We start from the raw sequence: 25,702 nt of genomic DNA, 5'->3' as shown, positions 1-25,702 counted from the left end.
CGTAAGGGCGCTGTTCGTTTCGCACGACGCCGGCGGGAGCGGCCCCTGACACGTACGCCCGGGATACCTCCGGCGTACGGGTGCGACCATCGTGTTGTACGGAGCCGGCGGAGCCCTGCCCCTCTTCCCCCGGGAGGGTAGACCTCCGCCGCCCGACCCCTCTCGGAGGCGTCTTTGACGGCTCGGCTGCCGCAGACCGAGCGGCTCGTCGGGAGGCGGACGCCCTGCAGCGCCGAGGAGGCAAGCGAGTGGCGCCGGGAGCGACCCCCTATATCCCACTCATTCCCCCTCCCCTTCCCCACCCGCCCTACAGCATCGGCGCTGTACGGCAGCGCTTCGGCCAAAATGGCGGCGGCCGTGTGGCGGCCGCCATCTTGGTTGACGCTAGTGCCGTACAGAAACCCCTTCCCCAAAGGCGGAGGGGCGGCCGGGGTGACCTGGATCCGCCATCTTGCTGTACGGCTGGCGGCGGCCCGGGCCGGCGGGCGGGGGCCGGGGCGGGCCCGGCCGGCGGCGGCCGGAGATGGTGATCTGCTGCGCCGCTGCCAACTGCTCCAACCGGCAGGGGAAGGCGCACCGGGGCGCCGTCTCCTTCCACAGGTAAGGGCGGCCGCCCGGCCCGCTTCAGCCCCGCCGCACCCGGCCCTCCGCAGGTGCCGTGGCCGCGTCTCCCTGACTTCCCGGCTCCGCTCCGGCCGGGACTCGGGGCGGCTGCGTGCCCTCGCGGCGCTTCCCCCGCCGTGCCCGCCCGGCCCTGCCGGCACCTCCGGGCCCCGAGCGGCAGCGGCCGCCCTTTGTTTCCTGCAGCGCCGGGGACCGGTTTTGGGCTCCTTAGCGGCGGTTGGCAGCGGCGAGCTGCCCTCGCTGCCGCAGGGCCTGGGCCCAGGCTCCCGCTGAGGCCTCTCTGTCCCCCCGCGGCTGCCCGCACCGGGGGCCTCGCTGGGGATGCTGCCAGCGGTGAGTCCCCCAGGGAAGGTCATTATCTCAGGCGAATGGTGCGAGCCTGTTAGGAAAAGGCACCTCATTCAACTGCTCGGGGTCTTTTTATTCAGTCCAGGTATTCTTACACGTTGTTAAATGTACCCGGCATAAGCATGGACAGGGTCACTGAGGCGGTGAGTGGACAGCGTGCTGTCTGAGCTGGCGTGTTTGAGTGTTCACCGCATCCTCGTTCCTTGCGGACAGGCTGCTGTGTTTGTCGTAGGGCAGATGGAACAGCTGAGTAATGGGTCGGTTGCTGATGAAAAGGGAAACAACACTTGTTCTGTGCTGTTTGTGGAGCTGTTAATGGAGGGAAACCAATATCAAGTGCTTTGGCCCGAAACGAACTAATGAGCGTAACCTGTTAAAATACAGCTTTCACGAAAGTTTCCTAAACCTAAGAGTACCAACCCTTCTGATTGCTAAAATGCAACTTATTTTTACACGGGTTTTGTCTGTTTGGGTTTTTTTAGATTCCCTCTGAAGGATTCAAAGCGTCTGATTCAGTGGCTAAAAGCTGTTCAGAGGGACAACTGGACTCCCACCAAGTATTCATTTCTTTGCAGCGAGCATTTCACCAAAGACAGTTTCTCGAAGCGGCTGGAAGATCAGCACCGGTTGCTGAAGCCCACTGCTGTCCCTACGATCTTCCAGCTTGCGGAGAAAAAACACGACAACCTGGATTATGTCAGGAACAGAAGAAAAATAGCGAGCCAGGTGCCACTGCAGGATGGAGAAGACCCAAGGGAAGGAGGCTGTGAGGTAGTTCAAAGGACCTCGTCTTCTGGCCAGGACTTCATGGTGATGCAAGGGACAAAGGAGATGGAGGAGGCATCGTTGCAAGCGGAAATCGAATCGATGTCTGAGGAGGAAGAAAACCTCCACAGCCAGCTGGACAGCCCTCGGAGAAGGACGTTAGGTGATAATTTGGTTGCAAAGCCTGGCCCTCAGAAAAAGCCTGAGAGATCTTCTGTGGAGGACTGTCTGAAAGCCACCTGGACGGGGAGCTGGATAGCAGACAGAAGTGGTGTGTCGGTCGACGACTTCACTCCTCCCGCCTCTGGTGCTTGCAAGTTCATCGGCTCCCTTCATTCATACAGCTTTTCCTCTAAACATGCCAGAGAGAGGCCGTCTTTCCCTAAAGAGCAGCTAGAAAGGAAAAGGCCAAAGAGAGACGTGGAACCAAGCTGCAGCAGCCATCTCATGGGGCACAATAAGGCTGTAGTGGAAGGCTCCCCTACTTCATCCCTCACCGCCACCCCTCAGAAACCTTCGCAGGGTTTGTCGGCGTCCCCAGCAGACCTCACCCCTCAGCCCGCTGCTGAGGCTGTGGTGGGGCGGAAGGGTGACACAGATGCCAACCCCATGTCAATCAATGAGGTCATCATGTCGGCCTCGGGAGCTTGCAAACTCATCGACTCCCTCCACTCGTACTGTTTCTCCTCCAGGCAGAGCAAAAGTCAGGTGTGCTGCTTGCGGGAGCAGGTAGAAAAGAAGAACGGAGAGTTGAAACTTTTGAGGCAGAGGGTCAGTCGCTCTGACAGTCAAGTCAGGAAGCTGAAAGAGAAGCTAGATGAGCTGAAGAGGATCAGTTTCCCTTACTTGAACAGCCTGCTATCCCAGGACTGTGGTCAGTATTCCCAGGGGCTTTGTGTTGAGGCACCATTTTCTTAGCAATAAGAGGCTGTTGAAGTTAGAGGTTGTAAAGACGTGATGGGTAGAAGGTAGGAGAAAGGTACATTTTTGAAAGGAGAAGTAGTAGCTTGTGTTAGACCAACAGATACTGGTGAAAGAATTAGGGTTTTGGGCAGATGAGCTATTCCTTATATCCCAGAAGTTTCTGAGGGCAACTCCTTGTTTGGAATGGTAAGTTGGGTCATGGTGTTGCAGACAACTCTTGTGATGATTTTGTTTTCTTCCTGGGTTGTTTTAACTTGTTTGTGACTCAATAGCACCTGTTGGGATTTGCCTTCCTTTGGAGTGTGCCTGTGGATTTCTTTGGTGTGTAAATGAGTTGTCTTGGGCAGCAGTTACCTGAGAAAGCTGCTGGAGCCTTTTCCAGTGATGTAAGAAGTGCTTCTGATCTTAGATTTCATACTCTGCACTTAGTACTTGGGAGATAGGAAATCTTGGAGAGGTGGTAGGTATCAAATATGACAATGTAATGGTAACACAGTAATGTCACTTTTTCTGACTGAATGTCTGTGTTTGATTTGATCATTTCCTTCCTCGTAAGGCAGAAGTTATCAGGAAACGGAGAGTAAAGTGGGAAGAGATGGAGAATGACTTCTCTATCAGTTAAAACCAAAAGACACCTGAAAATGCTGGGGAACTCAGTGAGGGACAAGGTCCTGTAGAAAGGTTGTTACGGAGAGGTCAAGTCGGGCCATAACCCTTTCTCTTGCAGGAAAAAGAATGCTGTAATATACAGCAGATAAAACTGCTATACAATGACTCTAGTTGCAAGCTGCAATTCGGCAGAAGAGCTTAGGACCATCTAATGATGTTTGGTGCTTGTGTGGCTGCTGGGAAAATGTTGGTTTGCCTTGTGAAGGGTGCGTGACTTGAGGCTTTCTTGGAAAAGTTGTCGCACATGGATGGTTAGCTATCCCTCGTCCTTTTCTTTAGGAGGAGAAACCTCGTGGCTTCTTCTAAACAAAGAAAAGAACTAAATACAATTTTAGGGTTCCATAATTGTAGTTCTCATGTACACACACACACATATATATGAAAAAGGGTGTCTAGCTTTGTTGGAGTACCTTCAGTGAGACACTCATTGCAAAAATAGTGTCCTGAAGGATGCTCTTCTTTATTCCAGAAAGCATTATGATTTTTCTTTTCTTTCCTGAGATGGATGTTCTTATACATATGTCTTTGAGAACGTGAGAATTGAATATTAAGAACATCTTCTAAAGAACATAAGAATGCCAGGGAACTACAGACCAGTCAGCCTCACCTCTGTGCCTGGCAAAATCTTGGAACAGTTTCTCCTGGAAAACATGCTAAGGCACATGAAAAACAACGAGGTGGTTGGTGACAGCCAACACGGCTTCACTAAGGGGAAATCCTGCCTGACCAATTTGGTGGCCTTCTATGATGGAGCCACGGAACTGATGGACAGCGGCAGAGCAGTTGACGTCATCTACCTGGACTTGTGCAAAGCGTTCGACACTGTCCCGCACGACATCCTTGTCTCTAAATTGGAGAGACATCAATTTGATAGGTGGACCATTCGGTGGATCAAAAACTGGCTCGATGGCCGCACACAAAGAGTTGTGGTAAATGGCTCGATGTCCAATTGGAAACCTGTAACGAGTGGTGTCCCTCAGGGATCGGTGTTGGGACCGGTCCTGTTCAACATCTTTGTCGGCGACATGGACAGTGGGATTGAGTGCACCCTCAGCAAGTTTGCCGACGACACCAAGCTGTGTGGTTCGGTTGATACGCTGGAGGGAAGGGATGCCATCCAGAGGGACCTGGACACGCTTGTGAGGTGGGCCAATGCCAACCTTATGAAGTTTAACCAAGCCAAGTGTAAGGTCCTACACCTGGGTCAGGGCAATCCCAGGCACTGCTACAGGTTGGCAGAGAGGAGATTCAGAGCAGCCCTGCAGAGAAGGACTTGGGGGTGGTGGTTGACGAGAAGCTTAACATGAGCCAGCTTCAGTGTGTGCTTGCAGCCCAGAAAGCCAACCGTATCCTGGGCTGCATCAAAAGCAGCGTGACCAGCAGGTCAAAGGAGGTGATCCTGCCCCTCTACTCTGCTCTCGTGAGACCTCACTTGGAGTACTGCGTACAGTTCTGGTGTCCTCAACATAAAAAGGACATGGAGCTGTTGGAGCGAGTCCAGAGGAGGGCCACGAGGATGATAAGGGGGCTGGAGCACCTCCCCTATGAAGGCAGGCTGAGAGAGTTGGGGCTGTTCAGCCTGGAGAAGAGAAGGCTGCGTGGAGACCTCATAGCAGCCTTCCAGTATCTGAAGGGGGTCTGTAAGGATGCTGGGGAGGGACTCTTCCTTAGGGACTGTAGTGGTAGGACAAGGGGTAATGGGTTCAAACTTAAACAGGGGAAGTTTAGATTAGATATAAGGAAGAAGTTCTTTACAGTGAGGGTGGTGAGGCACTGGAATGGGTTGCCCAGGGAGGTTGTGGATGCTCCATCCCTGGCGGTGTTCAAGGCCAGGTTGGACAGAGCCTTGGACCACGTGGTTTAGGGCAAGGTGTCCCTGCCCATGGCAGAGGGGTTGGAACTAGATGATCTTAAGGTCCTTTCCAACCCTTACTATTCTATGATTGTATGATTCTATGACATATACGTTTTCTAAGGGAAAACTATATTTTTTAGAAATGAATTGACCAACTCATTACCTGTTCTGCCAATGATGGGCAGTTCTTATGGAACCCTTTGGCTGGTGACTTTTTTAAAGGGTTTGTTGGCAAGCGGCTGGCTTCTTACTTTTTTATTCTTTTAAGCTTAATCTTGGTACTCTTTGCCTTGTAATGCTTTTTGTGTGCTCAAAGTAATAATTTATGGCAATCAAAATCATAGAATCATAGAATAGTTAGTGTTGGAAATGACCTTAAGATCATCTAGTTCCAATGCCCTGCAGTGGGCAGGGACACCTGATTAAGTGCAGCTGACTGCTGCTGGGCAGAGCCTTGTTTATGCCTAAACACTAAGTTTTATTCTAATACAAAGCTGAATTGAAGAAAGGCTTTTTGGTATTCATACAGATACAGCCAGCTGACATACTAGGTTAATAATAATTATAGTCTTTGGTAGCTCCATTTCAGCTGTCCTAAATCATCTGATGTGTAGTTGAGGTGATGCTATTAGCTGTGAACCTGAGCCTGCATGTTTTCTAATTCTAAGGGCAGTGCCTTGGGGATGGGGAGTGTAAGCCCAGTAACCGACTGGAGTGACAGTGCAGGTTGTTACGTGTCTGCATCCCAACTCCATGTGCTGCGGGACCTCTCTTTGCTGTTGCCTGATGTTCAACCTCTTCCATAAAATCACAAGCAGAAAAGTGAGCTTTAGGCCCACACCCGTTAAGCAGATCTTCGTTCTGGTACTAGTTCTCAGCTGGTGTTTTCTTCCAGTGAGACAAGTTAATTTCTGCTGGCTGTATCCAAGCTACAGCCGGCTGGAAAGAGCAGGTTTCTGCAAAAGTGCTGCATGTGCAGTCCCTGCCAGCCACACTTGAGGATTGGTGACTCAGTCTGGGTGAGTTTGGCTCACAGTCTGCTCTGTCACAATGGGTGTTTTCCAACCTAAATGATCCTATGAAGCGCTCAAGCGTTGTTGCCCAACCTGTCTTAACAGGGAAATAGACTAACTGGTTTTAGGGGAAGTCCTGGGCTCTTTCCTGCACAGCTGCCACAGTGATCTTTTCCATCTAAACTTTGCATTTGCTTGCTTGTTTGGTAGGAAAATGTTTCATGCTGTTTTGTGGGCCGCTTCTGAGGTCCATGGACCACAGGTTGAGGAGTACTTCCAGCAGAGGAATGCGGTTAGGCACAGTGCACCAGACAGAATGAGGTTAGTTGCGTCTTCTGGAGAACAATAGGGTGCACTGGGGGAAACTGGGTAGAGCCAGCGAGCAAATATGGATCCAGTGTCCTGGGGAAGGGGAGACTAACAGCCTTGTACTGATACACAAGTACTAACTGACCATCTTGTTCTGCTTGGAAGTTTTTGCAGCTCTGCTGTGTCATACTCCCCCAGCGCTAGCAGATACAGGAGATCCGAGATGCTCCTTTCACAAGATCACCTTGTCTTCATGTGCTCAAGTTTGGTCCTTTTGTAAAACTACATCTCCCAGCAGGCACTGGGATAACTTGTCCTACCTAATCATGAGCTCACTTCCCTCATAGCCATCTTACCAACCCTGCGCAAAGCACTTGCTGGTGAGCAAAGGTGGTTAGAGAGCTAGACCAAGCAATAGGAAAATAACCCCGTGAACTATGGCTGGCAGTGGAGCAAACACAGGTATGATTCAATGAGATTGAAGTGTCTGGTTTTATCAGAGGTAAAGCTGTTAGAATTCAGCTGTTTGAGCATATGTGGACTTTAGCACTGCATGTCTGCTTTCGTGAAGGTCATATTAAAGGCAGGAGAGTTTGCAAAAGGAGTCCACATGAAAAACGGTTAGGATTTTGCTTGGAATCTGTAGGAAATCGTATTTCCTTCCAGCTTAGATTTGTCTGGAAGTATTTGTAGAAAGCCAGCTTAGAAATGGGGTTATTTATACCCTTTACATATGAATGAATCATAGTTGAACTTTGGGGACAAGCAGGAAGACTCGAACATTAAATGACGGGTGGTATGCCAAGATGGGTTTCTGATGCCTGGTCTGTGGGGCCTGAGGTGGTGGTTTCCATCAAGGTGGCAGTAGGTTTTCATTTGTGTTGCAGAAGATAAGCAGCAAAATCCTGTTCCTCGATGCAGTGAGAAGTAGGGTGGTACAAGGATGCAAGATGCTGTACTTTTGTTTGAGCACGACTTGAACAGCAATGGGTCCCTGTCCTGTTCAGCTTGAAAATGAAACAGTTACAATGGATTGCAGAGATGTGCTGTCAGAAAGATTGCTTCTGCCAGGGCAGGCACTGCTAACCTGGCAGCTGAATAGTAACTTGGAGCTAGGTTTTGGAAGAAAAGTGATTTTATTCTGAGATGGCAGGTGCTGATAGTGACTTTTTTTTCCTGCCTTGTCTGGGGTAGGGACAGCTGAGGGTTCACCATCGTAAGCATGTAGCGCTTCACCACTGCGTTCTGCACCCGGGCAGCGGTATCTTGCCACAATGCAGCAGCCCCGATGGGTTTACCTCTGCGTTGCCAGTTGCTCTGCTTCCATTGCTGCAACCACCCCCACAGGGCATTTGCCACCATCCATGAGTCAGTATAGAGATAAAGTACTGGCTGTTCTTCTCGTTCAGCAATGTCCAAGGCCGGCTGGATGGCTTTCACCTCTGCAAACTGACTCTATTTGCTTTCTCCTTCAGCAGTTTCTACAACTTGTCACAGGGGACTCTTTCCATCTCCAATGCTTTCCCACAATATGGCAGGACCCGTCAGTGAAAAAGGAATATTGCTTCTCACTTTCTGGTAGTTTGTTGTACAGTAGGGCCTCCTCAGCATGTGTCACCTCCTCCTCTGATTTCCGTAATGTTCTGAAATCTTTGCCTTCTGGACAGTCCATGGTTGCTTCAAGATTCCTGGACGACTGGGATTTTCTACTTGAGCTTGTTGTGTGGTCAGTGTGACCTCTTTACTCCATGTAGCTTCAGTTGCATGATATGTAGAAGAGACCTTCCTTTTGAACATCCAGCCCAGAACGGGAAACCAGGGTGCCAGGAGGAGCTGTGCTTCAGTTCCAATCACTTCTGAGGCAGCTCGAACCCCTTCATAGGCTGCCAGTATCTCTTTTTCAGTGGGAGTATAGCTGGCCTCGGATCCTTTATATCCCCAACTCCAAAAGCCAAGGGGTCGACCTCGAGTCTCCCCTGGAGCTTTCTGCCAGAGGCTCCGGGTAGGACCATTCTCCCCAGCTGCGGTATAGAGCACATTTTTCACATCTGGCCCAGCCCGGACTGGTCCCAGGGCTACTGCATGAACTATTTCTCGCTTAATTTGTTCAAAGGCTTGTTGCTGCTCAGGGCCCCATTTGAAATCATTCTTCTTCCGGGTCACGTGGTAGAGAGGGCTTACAATCAGACTGTAATTTGGGATGTGCATTCTCCAGAACCCCACAACACCTAAGAAAGCTTGTGTTTCTTTCTTGTTAGTTGGTGGAGACATTGCTGTTATCTTGTTGATCACGTCTGTGGGGATCTGGTGACATCCATCTTGCCATTTTATTCCCAAAAATTGAATCTCCTGTGCAGGTCCCTTGACCTTACTCCGTTTTATGGCAAAACCGGCCTTCAGCAGGATTTGGATTATCTTCCTCCCTTTCTCAAAAACTTCTTCCGCTGTATCACCCCACACGATGATGTCATCAATGTATTGCAGGTGTTCTGGAGCTTGCCCCTGTTCCAGTGCAGTCTGGATCAATCCATGGCAGATGGTGGGGCTGTGTTTCCACCCCTGGGGCAGTCGGTTCCAAGTGTACTGGACGCCCCTCCAAGTGAAAGCAAACTGTGGCCTGCATTCTGCTGCCAAAGGGATTGAGAAAAACGCATTGGCAATGTCAATTGTGGCATACCACTTGGCTGCCTTTGACTCCAGTTCATATTGACGTTCTAGCATGTCTGGTACGGCAGCACTCAATGGTGGTGTGACTTCGTTCAGGCCACGATAGTCTACTGTTAATCTCCACTCTCCATTAGACTTTTGCACTGGCCATATGGGGCTATTAAAGGGTGAGCGGGTCCTGCTGATCACTCCTTGGCTCTCCAGTCTGCGGATCAGCTTAGGGGTGGGAATCAAGGAGTCTTGGTTGGTGCGATATTGCCGCCAGTGCACTGCTGTGGTCGTGATTGGCACTTGTTGTTCTTCGACCTTCCGCAACCCCACAACAGAAGGATCCTCTGAGAGACTGGGCAAGGTGGACAGCTGCTTAATTTCCTCTGCTTCCAAGGCAGCGATACCAAAAGCCCATCTATACCCTTTTGGGTCCTTTAAATACCCTCTCTTGAGGTAGTCTATGCCAAGGATGCATGGAGCCTCTGGATCAGTCACAGTGGGGTGCTTTTCCTGCTCATTCCCAGTCAGGCTGATGTCAGCCTCCAGTACAGTCAGCTCTTGGGATCCTCCTGTCACTCCAGAAATACAAACGGGTTCTACCCCTTGACAGCTTGATGGCATCAGGGTGCACTGTGCACTGGTGTCTCCTAGAGCCTTATACTCCTGTGGGACTGATGTGCCAGTCCATCTGATTCACACAGTCCAGTAAACCTGATTGTCTCTTGCATTCCACTTGACTGGACAACATATAACATCTTCCTTGAAGTCTTGCCTTCATGGCTGACAGGAGTCACCTTCAGAGACTGAGGGTCGAGTCCCTCTGCCAGTCTCCTTGTCAATTCTCTCTTCCCGAGCAAGTGATCTCAGCTGCTTGGCTTCCTACTAGTTCAGAACTACTAGCTCCATTATCCCAGCATTGGAGTAGCCAGGTGATAATGTGCTCACCTGGGTGATGCTGAAATCCTTTTGGATCATCCCGCAGCTGACTCAGGGACAGGGATCCAGAGGTTACCTCTTGTTCCACCTCTTCCTCCTGTTCTTGTGATGGCCTTGCTTCCAATCTCCTTCAATAACTGTGATGATTTTTATGTCCATTTCTTCTTGGACCAGGCCCCAGCAGGTTGCAGTGATTTGTTTCTCTGGAACTGCCAGGATGACAGCATGCTCTTTCCAAATGTATTACTAGTTTTCCTGGATTCTGCACTTGCTCGAGGATGAACTCCCAAAGCAGTGGAGGTGCCCACTGTCCTCGGTCCTTGCCCATAGTATCCCACACACCCTGCCACTCATAACTCTCCAGCCTTGGGGAAGATCTCTGAGTGGTATTCTTAAATAGTTGTTTAACCTTAAACAGGACCCAAACCGTGTTCAGCAACGTTCTGGTTCCTAGCAAAAGGAGCAGGTTGGTTTCAAGGGTATTCAAAGGATATCCAAAATCTTTAAAGTTCTCAAATGCTATTGTCATCAGGCTAGAGGAGAATGAAGACGTCTGGAGGAAGGAGGGAAGGAAAGAAGAAATAAAGCTGTCTCCCCTATAAGTTGGCTCTCCAAGGAGAAAAGGCACAAGGTGTAATTAGTAATAGTTCCCAACAGGTGACTGCCGAAGTACAGAGGTGATGGCCATGCTGAGTACACATTCCAGATTAGTTTCATGACTGGCATTTCTGTCGTATCATAACTGGCTTACCACAGAGATTAGAAACAGAGGCAATAGCACAGTAGTGCTTGGTCATGAAATTAGTTCCTAAGATAGGCAGCAAGGTGAAAATTTGTGACTATAACCACATTCCCAGTTTTTAGAGAAGAGATGGAGCTAGTGCATGTCGCTGCTAGGAGTGCTGCACTGGTTTACTGGGGGGAGCATCAGCAAAGTGCATAAATGGGTGCAACACTCAGGGCAGGGCAGCAGAGTACAAACCACCTTTTGTACTTAAATATGTCATAAGTACACTGAACAATGCTGCTCCTGAACTGCCAGAACCTTAATGATGATTTAAATCCAGTGACACTGAAGAAAGGACTGCAGGAGGCTGCCCAGCTGCTGCTGTAGACCCAGCACTTTGAAGACTGAGAAGATGCTGTGAATTTGGTTTTTTTTTTTGGTTGGGGGGGTTGGTTTTTGGTTGGTTTTGTTTTTGTTTGGGTTTTTTTTTGCTTAAGATTCCTGCAGCTTAGGGGAAAGCATAGAATGGTTTGGGTTGGAAGGGACCCTAAAGATCTAATTCCCACTCTTCTGCCACGGGCAGGGACACCTTCTGCTAGAGCAGGTTGCTCCAAGCCCCGTCCAACCTGGCCTTGAACACTGCCAGGGATGGGACAGCCATAGCTTCTCTGGGCAACCTGTGCCAGTGTCTCAGCACCCTCACAGGGAAGAACTTCTTCCTAATAGTTAATCTCCCCTCTGTCAGCTCAAAGCCATTCCCCCTTGTCCTGTCACCACACGCCCTTGTTAATAGTCTTTCCAGATTTCTTGTCAGCCCCTTTAGGCACTGGAAGCTGCTCTAAGGTCTCCGCAAAGCCTTCTCTTCTCCAGGCTGAACAAGCCCAGCTCTCTCAGCCTGTCTCCAGAGCAGAGCTGCTCCAGCCCTCGGAGCATTTTTGTGGCCTCCTCTGGACTCACTCGAGCAGCTCCACGTCCCTCTTGTGTTGGGGCCCCAGAGCTGTAGACGGGACTGCGGGGGGAATGCCTCATGAGAGCAGAGGGGAAGAATCCCCTCCATCTACCTGCTAGTCACACTCCTTTTGATGCAGCCCTAGCTGCCTTGTTAGCAACCAGCTGGCTGCTCATGCCACAGTTTTGGTGATAAAGCTGCGTAGGAATTTGTGCTAGTGTAGATTTTTGCACCAGGGATCCCTCTTGAGAGCCACGCTGGCTGAAGCCCGTGTAGACATGGCCTGAGGGGGTTGCCCAGCCAGCTTTGCCTGGTTTATCTCGTGGCAGGAAGAGCGCGCTGTCTCCTGCTGCAAAGTGCGGACAGCTGGTCACAGTCTGACTTTGTTAGTGACTAGTGCAGGGAGGGATTTGACTTCTAACCCATCCGTGAATGAGAAAGATGTGGAAACAGTTCATCCGTGAGTTCGGAGGGATGAAGTAGGGTCAGATGGTGAAACAGAGCTGACTGGCATGCCTCGGTCCTGGGCACAGCAGTTTTTGGCAGGAGTGGCTTCCCAAAGAAAAGAGGTCTAGGTGATGAGGTTGCTTATGTGCTTGATGTGGTTTTTGTCTCCCAAGCTGTTGCAACTTGTGAGTGTTGTGGCTGATTTCAGTTGGGTTTCATAGAGTATCGGAGGTCTAAAGATGTTAGGTCCAGATTTAGTATTAGATAAAAGAAATACTCTGCAGGTGGATACAAGAGAATCAGCATTAAGAGGACCCCATCTGAGTCTGAAGCTTTAAACATATATGATAGTGGCCAATGTCTCTTGCACTGAAAATTCTCAGGTGTGGTTTGTATTCTTGCTATTGTCATACACTTACTTTTTAAGCCATAGTAGTGAGTTGTTTGTAAAAGTGATGTGCCGGATGTTTAGATCTGTAAAAAGGGAAGTACATGCTCCTTCATCAGTGAAATTCCTCTTGACAGTGACTGCATCTATAAACCTGTTGTTTGAAACAAAGCAGCTCTGCAGACAAAGATATATTCTTCTTTAAACTCTACTTTTTGTTGCTTCAGTAGTCTTGCATTTACCTACCTCAACCATGACATAAGAAACAAATATCTTTTCAAATAACTTCTTTCCTGATGGACTCAACTAGCCTCTCTCTTGTCTGCCTCCCCACTCTTGCTTTTCCACTCAGCTCAGCCCTCTGGAACAGGAGGCTGCCAGGGGGAAAAAGTGTTATAATCCCCTAGTCAGAGACCAATACTGAAGGTAAGAGCACTGCATAGGATGTGATCAGGATGTGTTTTCTCTTCTGCACTTCACCAAGTCTCTGGTCCCTTTTCCCATCAGCATTTCTGTTGCTCTCAGCTCTTAAGACCCAAGTGACTTAAGAGGTAAAAATCTCATGTTGGCTTCACTGCTATCAGGTAATAATGGTTGCTTGGCCATATTGTTTGCCCAGATGCCATAGACTTAAGGATATACAGTTACGTCTTCCTTTTGCAGCTGGCTATAAGTCCAGCTCTTTGGAATTGAGACGAGGCTGCCCCTCTAGCCAGGCTGCACAGCAAGGCAATGGAGTCAAGCTGTGGGTGCTGGAAATAATCAGTTGACTTCTGTTTAGACTTGACTACAACCAGGTCTAAAGAGTGGAAACAGTTAAAGCCAGTTCTTTCACCTGTCGTTTTTGATGCTTTTTCCTGAAATGTTGGAATGTTGGTAAGCAGAAGAAAATTAAGTGCCATATTACAAGCACTCTGGTAACAGAAAACATCCTGCTTCTAGGATTTATTGCCACCTCTTGACCCAGGAGGGGGCAGCAGCAGCCCAGGCTGCAGCGTCTTCTGGCCTTTCCAGAGCTTTGCTCTTCCCTTCCACGGTGCCCTGTGAGCCTGAAAAAAGCCTGGAAAGAAATGCAGTGTATGCAGTAGCAAGTGAAAGACAAATACAAGTTGGATGGGGTAGCGATACTCTCCTTACTCGCAAAACTACATGCTCTCAACATGACAGTAGAAAGGGAAACTGGTTCTCCAGAAGCAGTGTAGAACTATGTGGTTTCATGTAGCAATAATTTTGGACTTTTGTTATCAGTCATCACTGTGTTAGGGCCTTTGCTACACCAGAAAATAATGTTGTGATGCTTTGATTGCTCACAGTACAGGTGGGAGGTAAGTACAATGAACTACTGTCCTGTACACCAGCACTGCTGTGCGGCTTGTAGGCACCTCTTCTGCACACCTTGGTAAGCTGGTGGTAAATGCACAGGCTGGCAGGATGGTCCTTGCAAAGGCTGACTCTGATGCCATAGATTTTTATCACTGATTTCATAGGGAGCTGTCGTGTTTTCTCATGTTGCTTCAGTTGTAAAATACTTGAAGATAAAGAAGAGTAATTGGCTGCATCCTGCTGACATGCCAGCTGGTTTCCGAAACCTGCTGTCTGTGGGAAGATGAATAACAAAAGTGTCTCTCTTACCTGGGAGACCTTCTCTCTTATCCTCTTCCCCCTCCTTTGGCATTCCAGATGCGTACACTCTGTTCTTCCTTCTTGCTCAGTCTTTTTAGCTTGGTGTTTGGGACTGAGCACAGTGAAACTCAGACTGATCGAGCAAATTTTTACCCACAGCATCACCTCTTCAGGTGGTAACTTCTCCCTGCAGCTGAATCTGTGCGTTTTAGGTCAGCTGGATGGGTAGCTTGTTCTTGTATTAAATGATATCACTAGGTGGGGAAAACAACCCCCTTCAACTCCCACCTTCTAAAATGATTTGTTAAAGAAGTTTTAACTGTGAAACAGACCTTGGTTGCTTCTAACAACAGCAATGACAAAGGGAAGTAGCTTTCTCTTCCATTTATGCTTTAACTTGCAGGCTCCATAGTCTTTTTAAAACTTAGCCTTAGTCCAGAGGCTATAAGGAGAACAAATCCTGAGTGATCCCTGTGTCTCTGTACCAGTGCGGGTCATTGTTAACTTCTTCAGAAAAACTACAGCCAAACTTTGATCTTGAAGATGTATGCAGCCTGATTTTCTTTTTCCTCTGAAGTGAAGACTCATTTCCTTGGTCTCTGAAACAAACAAGAACAGTACATACTTGGTGCTTGGGAAGAATCAGGCCAGAGCATTAGAGATTTAATTATCATTTAGTGATAATTTTTTATGTTGCTATTTCAGTTGTCTTCCTTGTGTATAGATGGGAGGGGGCTTTCTCGTCAGATCAGGCTAACAGAGAGGAGGCAGTAATGGACCACCTGAAAGAGTGCTCTATGTAAGGCCAAGAGCAGGTTTGAAAACACACCTTCTTTGTGTGACTGTTCGTTGTTCCCCATCTCCCCTTGCACCTTGGAGCTGACACCGCTCTAGAGAAAAGCACCGCTGCTGCGTTGGACCGTTCCTGAGGTGTTTTGTGCTCACCTCCACCCAGCTATAGGCAGCTCACAGCAAGCTGCAGAGCACAGATCCCTCAATTTCTTTCTTCATTCTTCTCCTCCCCCCAGAGACTCCGCAGCTGAATCCTGTGATGGAACCTCTGTCCTGGATGCTAGGCACATGGCTCTCAGACCCCCCAGGAGACGGCACCTTCCCTACAATGAAGCCCTTCCAGTACCTGGAAGAAGTGCACATCTCTCACGTGGGGCAGCCCATGCTCAACTTCTCGTAAGTCTAGAGGTTTATCTTTGTTGGCAGCAGCAGCTTTTGGAGCAGAGCAGGCATGACTCCAGTGAGATTTGCTGGTTGTGTTCGTTTTCCAGTGGCGAAGTAAACAGATTTTCACCTACCAAATGAGATGATGTAATATGTGACTGTATGGTCTGACTTTTGTTCTCCTTTAAAACTTGTGATTAACTGGCATGCTATTGCAACATACCAGAGCTGCACACCCACAGTCACTGAAGATTCACTCGCCTAAGAGTACAAGTGCACTTCCACAGAGGTTTTCAAAAGTGAGTTCACACTGTGAACTCGTGCAGGACACGTGCACAGGATCAGGACTCTGAGCATGGTGCAGTGTACAGCTCTTGAGAGTTACATAGTGAGAAGTGCCTCAGGGTGCTGCGAATGTGACCATAACGTAGAATAGTGAGAGTAACTTAGGGTACCAAGAATGACCCCAGCATGGACATCACTATTGTTTGTGCAAATTCCATACCTGCCTTTGAAAGAACAGTGATTCTTCCACTTTAACGTAGTGTGCACTGGGTGCATATGTTAGCCAAAAGATGTACTGTCTCCATGGCCAGAAAAAAACTCACCATTCTTCTTGCTGGCAGTAGCTGTCTAATTAAAAACGGATCTTTGGGTAGTAGCATGAACAACTGCTATCGTTGTGCTTTGTGAAACTCCCACTTAGAGATAAAATAAATGAAGGAGCTACGGCATGGCTGTAAAGTTTGTCCATTTTAAACTATGGTCCTCAGTCTTCACCACTGTGAAAACTGGAAAAAATTAAAATGTTTGACAGACTCCAAGGGATAGGAGGCAGATAGCTTAACGTCCTTGGTTGCAAGAAGTTGTTCTGAGAAAAAAGGAAATCTAGAGGAAGTGAAGTGACTGCTAAATATTTGGTGCTGCTCCAATACTTTTTTGAGAGGGTGAGTTAGAAAGTTTGTTGCTTTGAAGACCAGAGAAAGGAACAATTACAAGATGCCAGTGCTGTGTGAAAGATGCTCTGTGTTCCTGGTGTGTACCGTTCACTAGGGCAGTGCTCAGCATGTGGCATTTTTAATCCAGTTTCCAAAAGAAACAAAGCTGTGACAGTCATGCTCTATCTACATATCTCTCTCCAATTTCTGAACATTTGCTGACCTGAGTCAAGTTTTTTTTGACTGTTGCGAGACAGTCCATATGTCTCTTGAGTACTTCAAGCACTATAAGAAGGCTGATTTTTGTTCCTCCTTTGATTCTAGATAATCCCATCATGAGGCACAACTCTGTAGGGCATGTGGCTTCACTAGCTGCAGAGCACAGAGGCTGAGATGCTAGGACAGTCCTTCAGCGCAGATGCAGCCCTGCACCACTGGCAGAAGTCATTCCTGGTTCTTCCTATAACCACATGGTTTAAAAAGAGACATCCTATATATAGAGACAAAGCCAAAGAGGAGGAATAATTTGTGTATTTGTGCCCAGAGAACACTGGGGAGCCAGAAGCAGTTGAAAGGCACCCAAACTGCTCCTTAACTGCATGCCGTAGCTGAGCTTCCCCTTCCTTGTCGCCAGGAAACCCACAGGTTTCTTGTACTAAGTGTAGGGGTGCCATGTGCTGTTCCTGGGCTGCTGGTGGTCTAGGAAATGTTACCTCTGCGTGATTCATTACATTTACTTCACAAAGGAGATACTTGCTTTGGACTTTTCAGCTTTAATAACTAACTGCTCCAGCTTGCCCCATGCCAGCACCTGGACAAGCCCGTTGGCCAAGCTCTTCTTGCACACTTGCCCTGTTACCATGGGACTGGCAGCTACATACCTACAGTCCCAGGGTGGGTCACAGCACACAAGGTGACTGGTGTTGGCTGTTTCCAGTAGGCAATTCCCAGTTGCACAGCAGAGGCATGGGTGGAAACTGCTGTCACATGAGGGAGTTCTGCAGATTTGGCAGCTCTGAGGTTACCTCTGTCTCCTTTCCTACAGAAGGATGCAAAGTGGGAAACTCTGTGAAAAGCGGTGTGAAAAGATTAGTCTAGAAACACCAGCAGGATAGTCTGCTGCATTATATAGATACCTAGCTTGCTGTTGTGTTTAAGCTGCTGTTTACAGCTGTTTAGCTTTAATTTGGTTACCTGTGTAGGCTCAGGAATGGTGTAGCGCTAATGTAATATATGAACATTGTATGATATATATATATAGTCACATGCAGTGTGGGTGATTAAACATCCAACTATAAAGCCTCATGAAGAACAAATAAGAATCTGAGCTGAGCTTTTTCTTTTTGAAGGGGGTGATGAGAGAAGTCAGTCTGCTCTGTTACTGCCTGCAGCAAGGAATGCACAAAAAAACCCCAACCAACTTGCCAGGTTTAAAAGCTAAATAAAGATGATATTGTAATTCCAGATATTTATTTGAGAAAAGGAAGTATTTGAGACAGAGTATGGCTTCAGCATCTGTGAAATGTCTGACTTCCTGAGGGAGTTTCTCAGCTAGCTCTTAAAGACCCAGGAGCTGTGAAAAATCTGAAGCTTGAACTTGAATAACTCCAGCCCCTAAGGAATGGCTGTGCCTGTAAAATAACCATATTTTTACACATTTACATCTCCCAGCCGTGAAGCATTGTCAGTCATTTACTCTTCCAATAATCCTGCAGGCAATCATGTGGTTAAATGCAATACCATTGCTTCTGAGATGAAATTAGGCCAAACACTATTTTCAGTGCAACAAACAGCAGCTTTTGTATTCCGATTTCCCCCCAGGTTCAATGCCTTCCATCCGGACACCAGGAAGCCCATGCACCGAGAATGTGGATTCATCCGCCTCAAACCTGACACTAATAAGGTGGCCTTCATCAGTGCTCAGAACACAGGTACACACCTAGTATCCATACTGGGGGGAAGAAGAGGTCCTTATCCTGTCATCACTTGTCCAGAAAATTATTGTACCTCTCACAGTTTCATTTAATTTTTAGTCTTTTTCATTTATTTCTCTTTTTCCAAACTGAACCCCCAGTGAAAACAAATTAATGAATGAGCTCGTGTCAAAAGCACTGCCTTTCTAGGGCTGGCTCTGTGGCTTTGCCTAGACACTAGCTTTCAAGCTTTCTGTGACAGGAAACACCAAGGCAAGGACAGGCAAATTGAAATACCATGCTTGCAGGAGACTTGAGGAGTATCTTTTCCTCAAGTTATATGTTGGTATTTGCAGACATAGCTTTGTAAACCAAATGAACCCCTGCTTCTAACAAGAATTGAAGACTTAGCCTTAATGATGACAGGTGAGAAGTGGCCCGTGACATTCCTGATGCCTGCATAGCATCCTAGAATTGCCGAGGTGAGTATTTCCAGAGAGGACGCCTTTAACCCCGGAGCGGGGGGAAGCACAGCGTCTCGGAGCCTCAGTTCGGAGCGGCAAGAGCGACCGAGGGAGCCTCAAGTCCTCGACAGGACTTGCGCAGGAGCCGGCAGCTCAGCTGACGCGAGCAGCTGACTCACAGGGGGCGGCGCCAGGAGTGACGGCACCAGCCCTCAGTGGGGAAAAACCCAGCCCAGGGAGCGCGAGCAACCAGGGCGGGCAAACAGGGCGTGGCGCGGCAGTCAGGGCGTGGCGCGGCAGTTCGCGCAGCAGTTCGCGCAGGCAGGGCGAGCGGGTAGCGAGCGGGATGGTGAGCACTCGCCTCAGGAGCAGGGCCCGCTCTGGGAGCTCTGCCCCGGCGGTGGCCAGCGTAGGCACCCAGACAGAGCCGATGAGAGGGGAGGCTGCGGCGCAGACCTCGGAGTGTAGAGAGTGCCTCGACTGGTCTCTTGAGGCGAGGGTGCGCAATGGACAGGGCTGCGCTCGGTGCGCCCTGGTGGAGGTCCTCCTGCAGCAGGTGGCTGAGCTGCGGGAGGCTGTTGGACAGCGAAAAGGTGCCAGGGAAGCTGAGAGGAAGCTGGGCTGCTTGCTCCAGGCCCAAACTGTGCAGGGGCCGCAAACGTCCAGCATTGCTCACATAGGAAAGAAGGAGGGCAGCAACCCAGGAAGCTGGGAATTAGTCACGAGAAAAACGAACAAAACAAGGAGGAAGAGGACAATTAACAACAAAGGGCTTTCTCCTAAATCTGATGTCCCCGCCCAGAACCGCTTCGCAGTTCTGCAGGGGGCTAATGAGAAAGCACCCACCACCCCTAATGAGCATCCTGCTGATGCACCAGTGAAGAGGATCACTACTGGTGCCTCCAGGAAAAAGCAGAGGGTCATAGTAGTAGGGGACTCTACTTTGAAAGGCACAGAGGCACCCATCTGCCAGCCTGATCCAGTCTCGAGGGAGGTGTGTTGCCTGCCAGGGGCTCGGATCAGGGATGTTGCTGAGAGGCTGCCTGCTCTAGTAAGTCCTGCTGACTATTACCCCCTTCTAGTGGTCCAATGGAGAACATTAAGAAGGACTATGGAGCCCTGGGAGAGGTGGTTAGGGGCTCTGGAGCTCAGATAGTTTTTTCATCGATTCTCCAGGACAAAGGGGAGGACCTTAAAAAAGCTAGGCGCGTTTGGCAGGTTAATAAATGGTTAGAACGGTGGTGCCATAGTCAGGGGTTTGGCTATTTAGAACATGGGGCTTCATTTGGGAGGCCAGATCTACTGGAGGCTGGTGGAGCTGGTCTGACAAAGCAGGGGAAGAGCTGTCTTGGTAGGAGGCTTGCCAGGCTGGTCAAGAAAGCTTTAAACTAGATGTGTTGGGGGAGGGGAGCATTGATCCATCCCAACATTCCTGGTCAGTTGCCAGCACCTGTAATAAGTGCTCGGAGCGATGTAGAGATGTTCCAGCTGCCCCAGCCATTGAGTCGGCTGCATTTGGAGCTCGGCTAAGGTGCCTCTATACAAACGCCCGTAGTATGGGGAACAAGCAAGAGGAATTAGAGATGTGTGCAAGGCTACGGGAATATGATGTCATTGGTATCACAGAAACATGGTGGGATGGCTCCTATGACCGGAGTGTCAGAATGGAAGGTTACAGGCTGTTTAGAAAAGACAGGCCAGGCAGACGGGGAGGGGGCGTTGCTATCTATGTCAGTGATAGGCTAGCGAATATGGAACTCTGTCTGGGGCAGGTGATGAGGTAACAGAGTGTTTGTGGGTCAGGATCAAAGGGAAAACAGGAATGGGGGACATTACGGTGGGGATCTGTTACAGGCCACCTGATCAAGAGGACTCTGTGGATGAAGCGCTCTACAGACAGATAGGAGCAGCCTCACGCTCGCAGGCCCTTGTCCTCATGGGGGACTTCAGCCATCCTGACATCTGTTTCATGGGATACAGTCCTAGTGGGCAGGGGGGCCCAAGACTGCTGGTCGATATTCAAGGATCACCTGCTACGTGCTCAAGAGTGTTGCATCCCGACTAGAAGAAAGTGCAGCAGGAGGGCCAGGAGACCTCCATGGATGGACAAGGAGCTGCTGAGGAAACTTAGAGGGAAAGAAGAAGCTTATAGAAGGTGGAAGCGAGGACAGGCGGCCTGGGAAGAATATAGGAGCATTGCCCGGGAAGCTAGGGACCAGGTTAGGAAAGCTAAGGCCCAGCTAGAATTAAGTTTGGTGAGGGATGTAAAAGATAACAGGAAGGGATTCTACAGATACGTAGCAAATAAAAGACAGACTAGGGACAATGTGGGCCCTCTCCGGAAGCTATCAGGAGAACTGGCTACCATGGATTTGGAGAAGGCTGAGGATCTTAATGACTTCTTTGCCTCCATCTTCACCAGCAAATGCTCTGACCACACAACCCAAGTCTTGGAAAACAAATGCAGGGACTGTGAGAATGAAGACCTTAGGCCAACTGTAGGAGAGGATCAGGTTCGAGACCATCTTAAGAACCTGAGCGTGCACAAGTCCATGGGATCTGATGAAATCCATCCGCGGGTCCTGAAGGAGCTGGCGAATGAAGTTGCTAAACCACTGTCCATCATATTCGAAAAATCCTGGCAGTCAGGTAAAGTTCCCGATGACTGGAAGAAGGGTAATATAACCCCCATTTTCAAGAAGGGGGAGGTGGAAGACCCAGGGAACTACAGACCAGTCAGCCTCACCTCTGTGCCTGGCAAAATCTTGGAACAGTTTCTGCTGGAAAACATGCCAAGGCACATGAAAAACAACGAGGTGGTTGGTGACAGCCAGCATGGTTTCACTAAGGGGAAATCCTGCCTGACCAATTTGGTGGCCTTCTATGATGGAGCCACGGAACTGATGGACAGCGGCAGAGCAGTTGATGTCATCTACCTGGACTTGTGCAAAGCGTTCGACACTGTCCCGCACGACATCCTTGTCTCTAAATTGGAGAGACATCAATTTGATAGGTGGACCATTCGGTGGATAAAAAACTGGCTCGATGGCCGCACACAAAGAGTTGTGGTAAATGGCTCGATGTCCAGTTGGAAACCTGTAGCGAGTGGTGTCCCTCAGGGATCGGTGTTGGGACTGGTCCTGTTCAACATCTTTGTCGGCGACATGGACAGTGGGATTGAGTGCGCCCTCAGCAAGTTTGCCGACGACACCAAGCTGTGTGGTTCGGTTGATACACTGGAGGGAAGGGATGCCATCCAGAGGGACCTGGACACGCTTGTGAGGTGGGCCGATGCCAACCTTATGAAGTTTAACCAAGCCAAGTGTAAGGTCCTACACGTGGGTCTGGGCAATCCCAGGCACTGCTACAGGTTGGGCGGAGAAGAGATTCAGAGCAGCCCTGCAGAGAAGGACTTGGGGGTGTTGGTTGACGAGAAGCTTAACATGAGCCGGCAGTGTGCGCTTGCAGTCCAGAAAGCCAACCGTATCCTGGGCTGCATCAAAAGAAGTGTGACCAGCAGGTCGAAGGAGGTGATCCTGCCCTTCTACTCTGCTCTCGTGAGACCTCACTTGGAGTACTGCATACAGTTCTGGTGTCCTCAACATAAAAAGGACATGGAGCTGTTGGAGCGAGTCCAGAGGAGGGCCACGAGGATGATAAGGGGGCTGGAGCACCTCCCGTATGAAGACAGGCTGAGAGAGTTGGGGCTGTTCAGCCTGGAGAAGAGAAGGCTGCGTGGAGACCTCATAGCAGCCTTCCAGTATCTGAAGGGGGTCTATAAGGATGCTGGGGAGGGACTCTTCCTTAGGGACTGTAGTGGTAGGACAAGGGGTAATGGGTTCAAACTTAAACAGGGGAAGTTTAGATTAGATATAAGGAAGAAGTTCTTTACAGTGAGGGTGGTGAGGCACTGGAATGGGTTGCCCAGGGAGGTTGTGGATGCTCCATCCCTGGCGGTGTTCAAGGCCAGGTTGAACAGAGCCTTGGACCACATGGTTTAGGGCAAGGTGTCCCTGCCCGTGGCAGGGCGGTTGGAACTAGATGATCTTAAGGTCCTTTCCAACCCTTACTATTCTATGATTCTAACAAGAATTGAAGACTAAGCCTTAATGATGACAGGTGAGAAGTGGCCCATGACATTCCTGATGCCTACATAGCATCCTAGTCTTTTTTTGTGGGGAGGCAGGGGGGACGTGTACAGATAAGATGCTTCATTTCCACTGCTTCTGTGAGTTGGCCACAGTGTACCCTGGGTAGAAATAGAGGTGCATGCCTTGGTTTGTGTCCTCCTTTTATCATGCCATATTTGTCCAGCTGCTCCTACAAAGCAGGGACAGATTGAAGATCCCACTTAAACTGTTGTTACCAGTGTCGACACTTGCCATATTGGATTCTGCAGTGCAGGGTCGAGCCTGTGGCCCTGGCAGGGTGAGGCTGTGGTGGTTTTAAACCCCCTTTGCAGCCTCTCCAGTCAGGACTATTTGTTGTGACCCATATAGCAGGTTACCTATTGGAGACCCTGCTCAGACTGTGGCACTACCAAGAGCCTCTGTAGCACTGTAGCAGGGAAGCTTCTCTCCTATTGTTCCCTTAAGAATCTTTGAGAGTAACCTCAGTGCAGTCTTCTTAGTTCCTATACTGGGAGAATCTCCCACTGTCTGGATGTAGTGCCTTGGTGCCTGTTACACACGTCACAGGGACTGAATGGAAACCATGTCTAAATTATTGTAAGCAAAAGAGTGTTAAAACCCAGTTGACATTTGAATTTACATCTAGAACTCTGGAGCGGGTGCTGAAGGGAAAACTGCCAGTTGCAATGCAATACTTTGCCCACATGTTATGAGTAAGTCTGTCTGACTAGGTTTTTCTAAGCAGCATTACTTGTCTGAGGCTGCATGGATTTGCAGTTGTCAGTATGTGCTAGGTCAAATAAAGCTGTTCTTCAGGGAGCGTGGTGGTCTATTAGATAGCCTGATAACTGTGACATTGTTAAGTAACCTTTGTAACCTAATAGTGTATATGACCTTGTTTTCACTAGGTCTGGTGGAGGTGGAGGAAGGGGAGGTGAATGGACAAGAGCTGTCTATAGCATCTCACTCTATAGCCAGGATCTCCTTTGCCAAGAAGCCCCATGTAGAGCAGGTGAGTGTACACATGGTGAAAGATTCACCTAGTACTGCTAGCCCCAGAAGGTGTCTAGTTGAGAGGGTAGGTTGATGAGCATGCTTTAATTACAGATTGCCATCAGGAGTTCTCGGAAATATTGCAAGACATCCTGGCTTATCCTTTCTGTTACAGCCTGCAGAGAAGGTATTTCATACATTACAAGACACAGAGGGATCATTAAGAACTGATGTGCTGAATCAGACCAGCCAACCCAGGATCCTGTCTCCAGCAGTGGCCAGTAGCAGCTCCTTAGGGAAGAGAATAGGAAAATCTTGTCTAAATACCCTTGTACAGCAGTGGTGTTACTTCTTAATGCTGGTCTTCTGGATTAATTACAGTATCAGGGTGCATATGTAGGTATGTCCAGTATTTGGCCTCATCAGGATATTTTAGGAATGCCTACCTTTCACTGGAGCTTGTGTGGCTGTATTGAACACATCCTTCTGTCTGTGGAGTGTTAACAGCAAACACAAGGATGGCAAAGGGAAGGTAGAAAGCACTGGTGAGAAATTAGCCTGTGGAAGCTGTTTGCTTGATTTTGTTCTTCCTTTTCCTGCCCCCTTTTTAGATTACCAGAAAATTCAGGCTCAATTCCGATGGGAAACTCGAACAAACTGTCTCAATGGCAACCACTACGCAGCCCATGACTCAGCACCTCCACATTACCTACAAAAAGGTGACACCCTGATGCCAGGAGGGCCGCGTCTCCCTGCGAGGGTGAGGAGCGGAGTGTCGTGCACCGAGAGCAGCGGCAGCTTGGGAGCACAGCATGGCACACCCCGGAGCTGCCTGTGCTCACCCCGGGGCTGCGGAGCTGCCTGTGCTGTTGAGAATGTTACTCAGATGTTTCTGTAATGGTATATTAAAAAATAATAATAAAAAAGCTTTTATTTTTATAGCTGTGTCTTTGGGCGTGATTGCACAGTGTTCTGTGTGTGTCCCTCCTCTGCTCTGGCAGTGGTTGCAGAGGGGCTTTTTGATACCCATTCATTACGCTTTGGGTTGCAGATCCAACCTCCTGGACCCTTTTCTGCAACCTGAATTAAGTTGCAGAAGCAGCAGGATCAGGAATGGATTTGCACTGCAGGGACAGAACCTGAGAACTCCAGCTCCTGCCTAATGAAACTTGGCTTAAATATTCAGAGGGAGTACCCATGTCTTGCTGTGGGACAGAGAGAACTGTTGCAGGACCCAATCCTGATGGTGCTGTCCAGCTGACTTGAAAGGACCTGGGGCAATCCTGGAGTAGAGGACCAGACTTTACTTAGCTTCATGAAGAAGGTGCTGCTGGCAGGGAGGTTGGAACTGGGTCATTTTTAAGGTCCCGTCCAACCTGCCATGATACTGATACTCTTGAATATGTCTCAAGAACGGGTAGAGGGGGAGGAATGTCAGTGTTGGAACTGGAGGAGAGGGGCCATTACTGTTTTTTTCCATATCGCTTTGCTCATCCCTGTGAGGATGCACCCCTGGAAGGGGAAAGAGAAAGGGAGAGTCCCCTGGGACTGTGCTAAGCAGATCCCCAAAGGGGCCAGTGACTGCTCTGCTGAAGGCCAGCGTGACGAAAGAGGCTGAGATGGGAATCTGGAGGAGACTGTCATCTCCTTTCCTGGTCTTGCACACCCCTAAGCTGTGGAGGGCACGTGCCAGGCCCTCCTTGCTGCCCTGCTCCACCCCTCCCATGGACCGGGTGACTGGGGAGCTCCCAGCATTGGGGCTGAGCTGCTGCCCACACCTGCCTGCCACCTTTCAGACTCCGCTTCCTAGGGAGCAGGCCGAAACGTTGGTGTCAAGAGTTTTGGGGACCACG

The 25,702-nt window shown here is 49.2% G+C and overlaps 1 protein-coding gene across 3 annotated transcripts; it reads left to right on the top strand.

The window, feature by feature from the left end:
* Positions 1-440: 440 nt before the first annotated feature.
* Positions 441-24,788, top strand: THAP4 (THAP domain containing 4). 3 transcript variants are annotated; one of them, XM_030496119.1, is made up of 6 exons: positions 441-600; positions 1,455-2,611; positions 15,264-15,423; positions 18,171-18,280; positions 23,765-23,868; positions 24,461-24,788. In XM_030496119.1, exons 1-6 carry the CDS (start codon positions 524-526, stop codon positions 24,578-24,580), a joined length of 1,728 nt encoding a protein of 575 aa, XP_030351979.1. In that variant the 5' UTR covers positions 441-523; the 3' UTR covers positions 24,581-24,788. The 3 variants fall into 3 exon arrangements, with proteins under 3 accessions (XP_030351979.1, XP_030351978.1, XP_030351981.1); XM_030496118.1 differs by lacking the exon at positions 23,765-23,868 and having other exon boundaries at positions 445-600; XM_030496121.1 differs by lacking the exons at positions 441-600; positions 1,455-2,611 and adding an exon at positions 6,857-6,969.
* The last annotated feature ends 914 nt before the right edge of the window (positions 24,789-25,702 follow it).

This window comes from Strigops habroptila, chromosome 8, assembly GCF_004027225.2.
Source record: "Strigops habroptila isolate Jane chromosome 8, bStrHab1.2.pri, whole genome shotgun sequence".
In the NCBI taxonomy this organism is placed as follows: domain Eukaryota; kingdom Metazoa; phylum Chordata; class Aves; order Psittaciformes; family Psittacidae; genus Strigops; species Strigops habroptila.
Note: the sequence above shows the minus strand (reverse complement) of the source record. Positions and strands in the feature narration are given on the sequence as shown.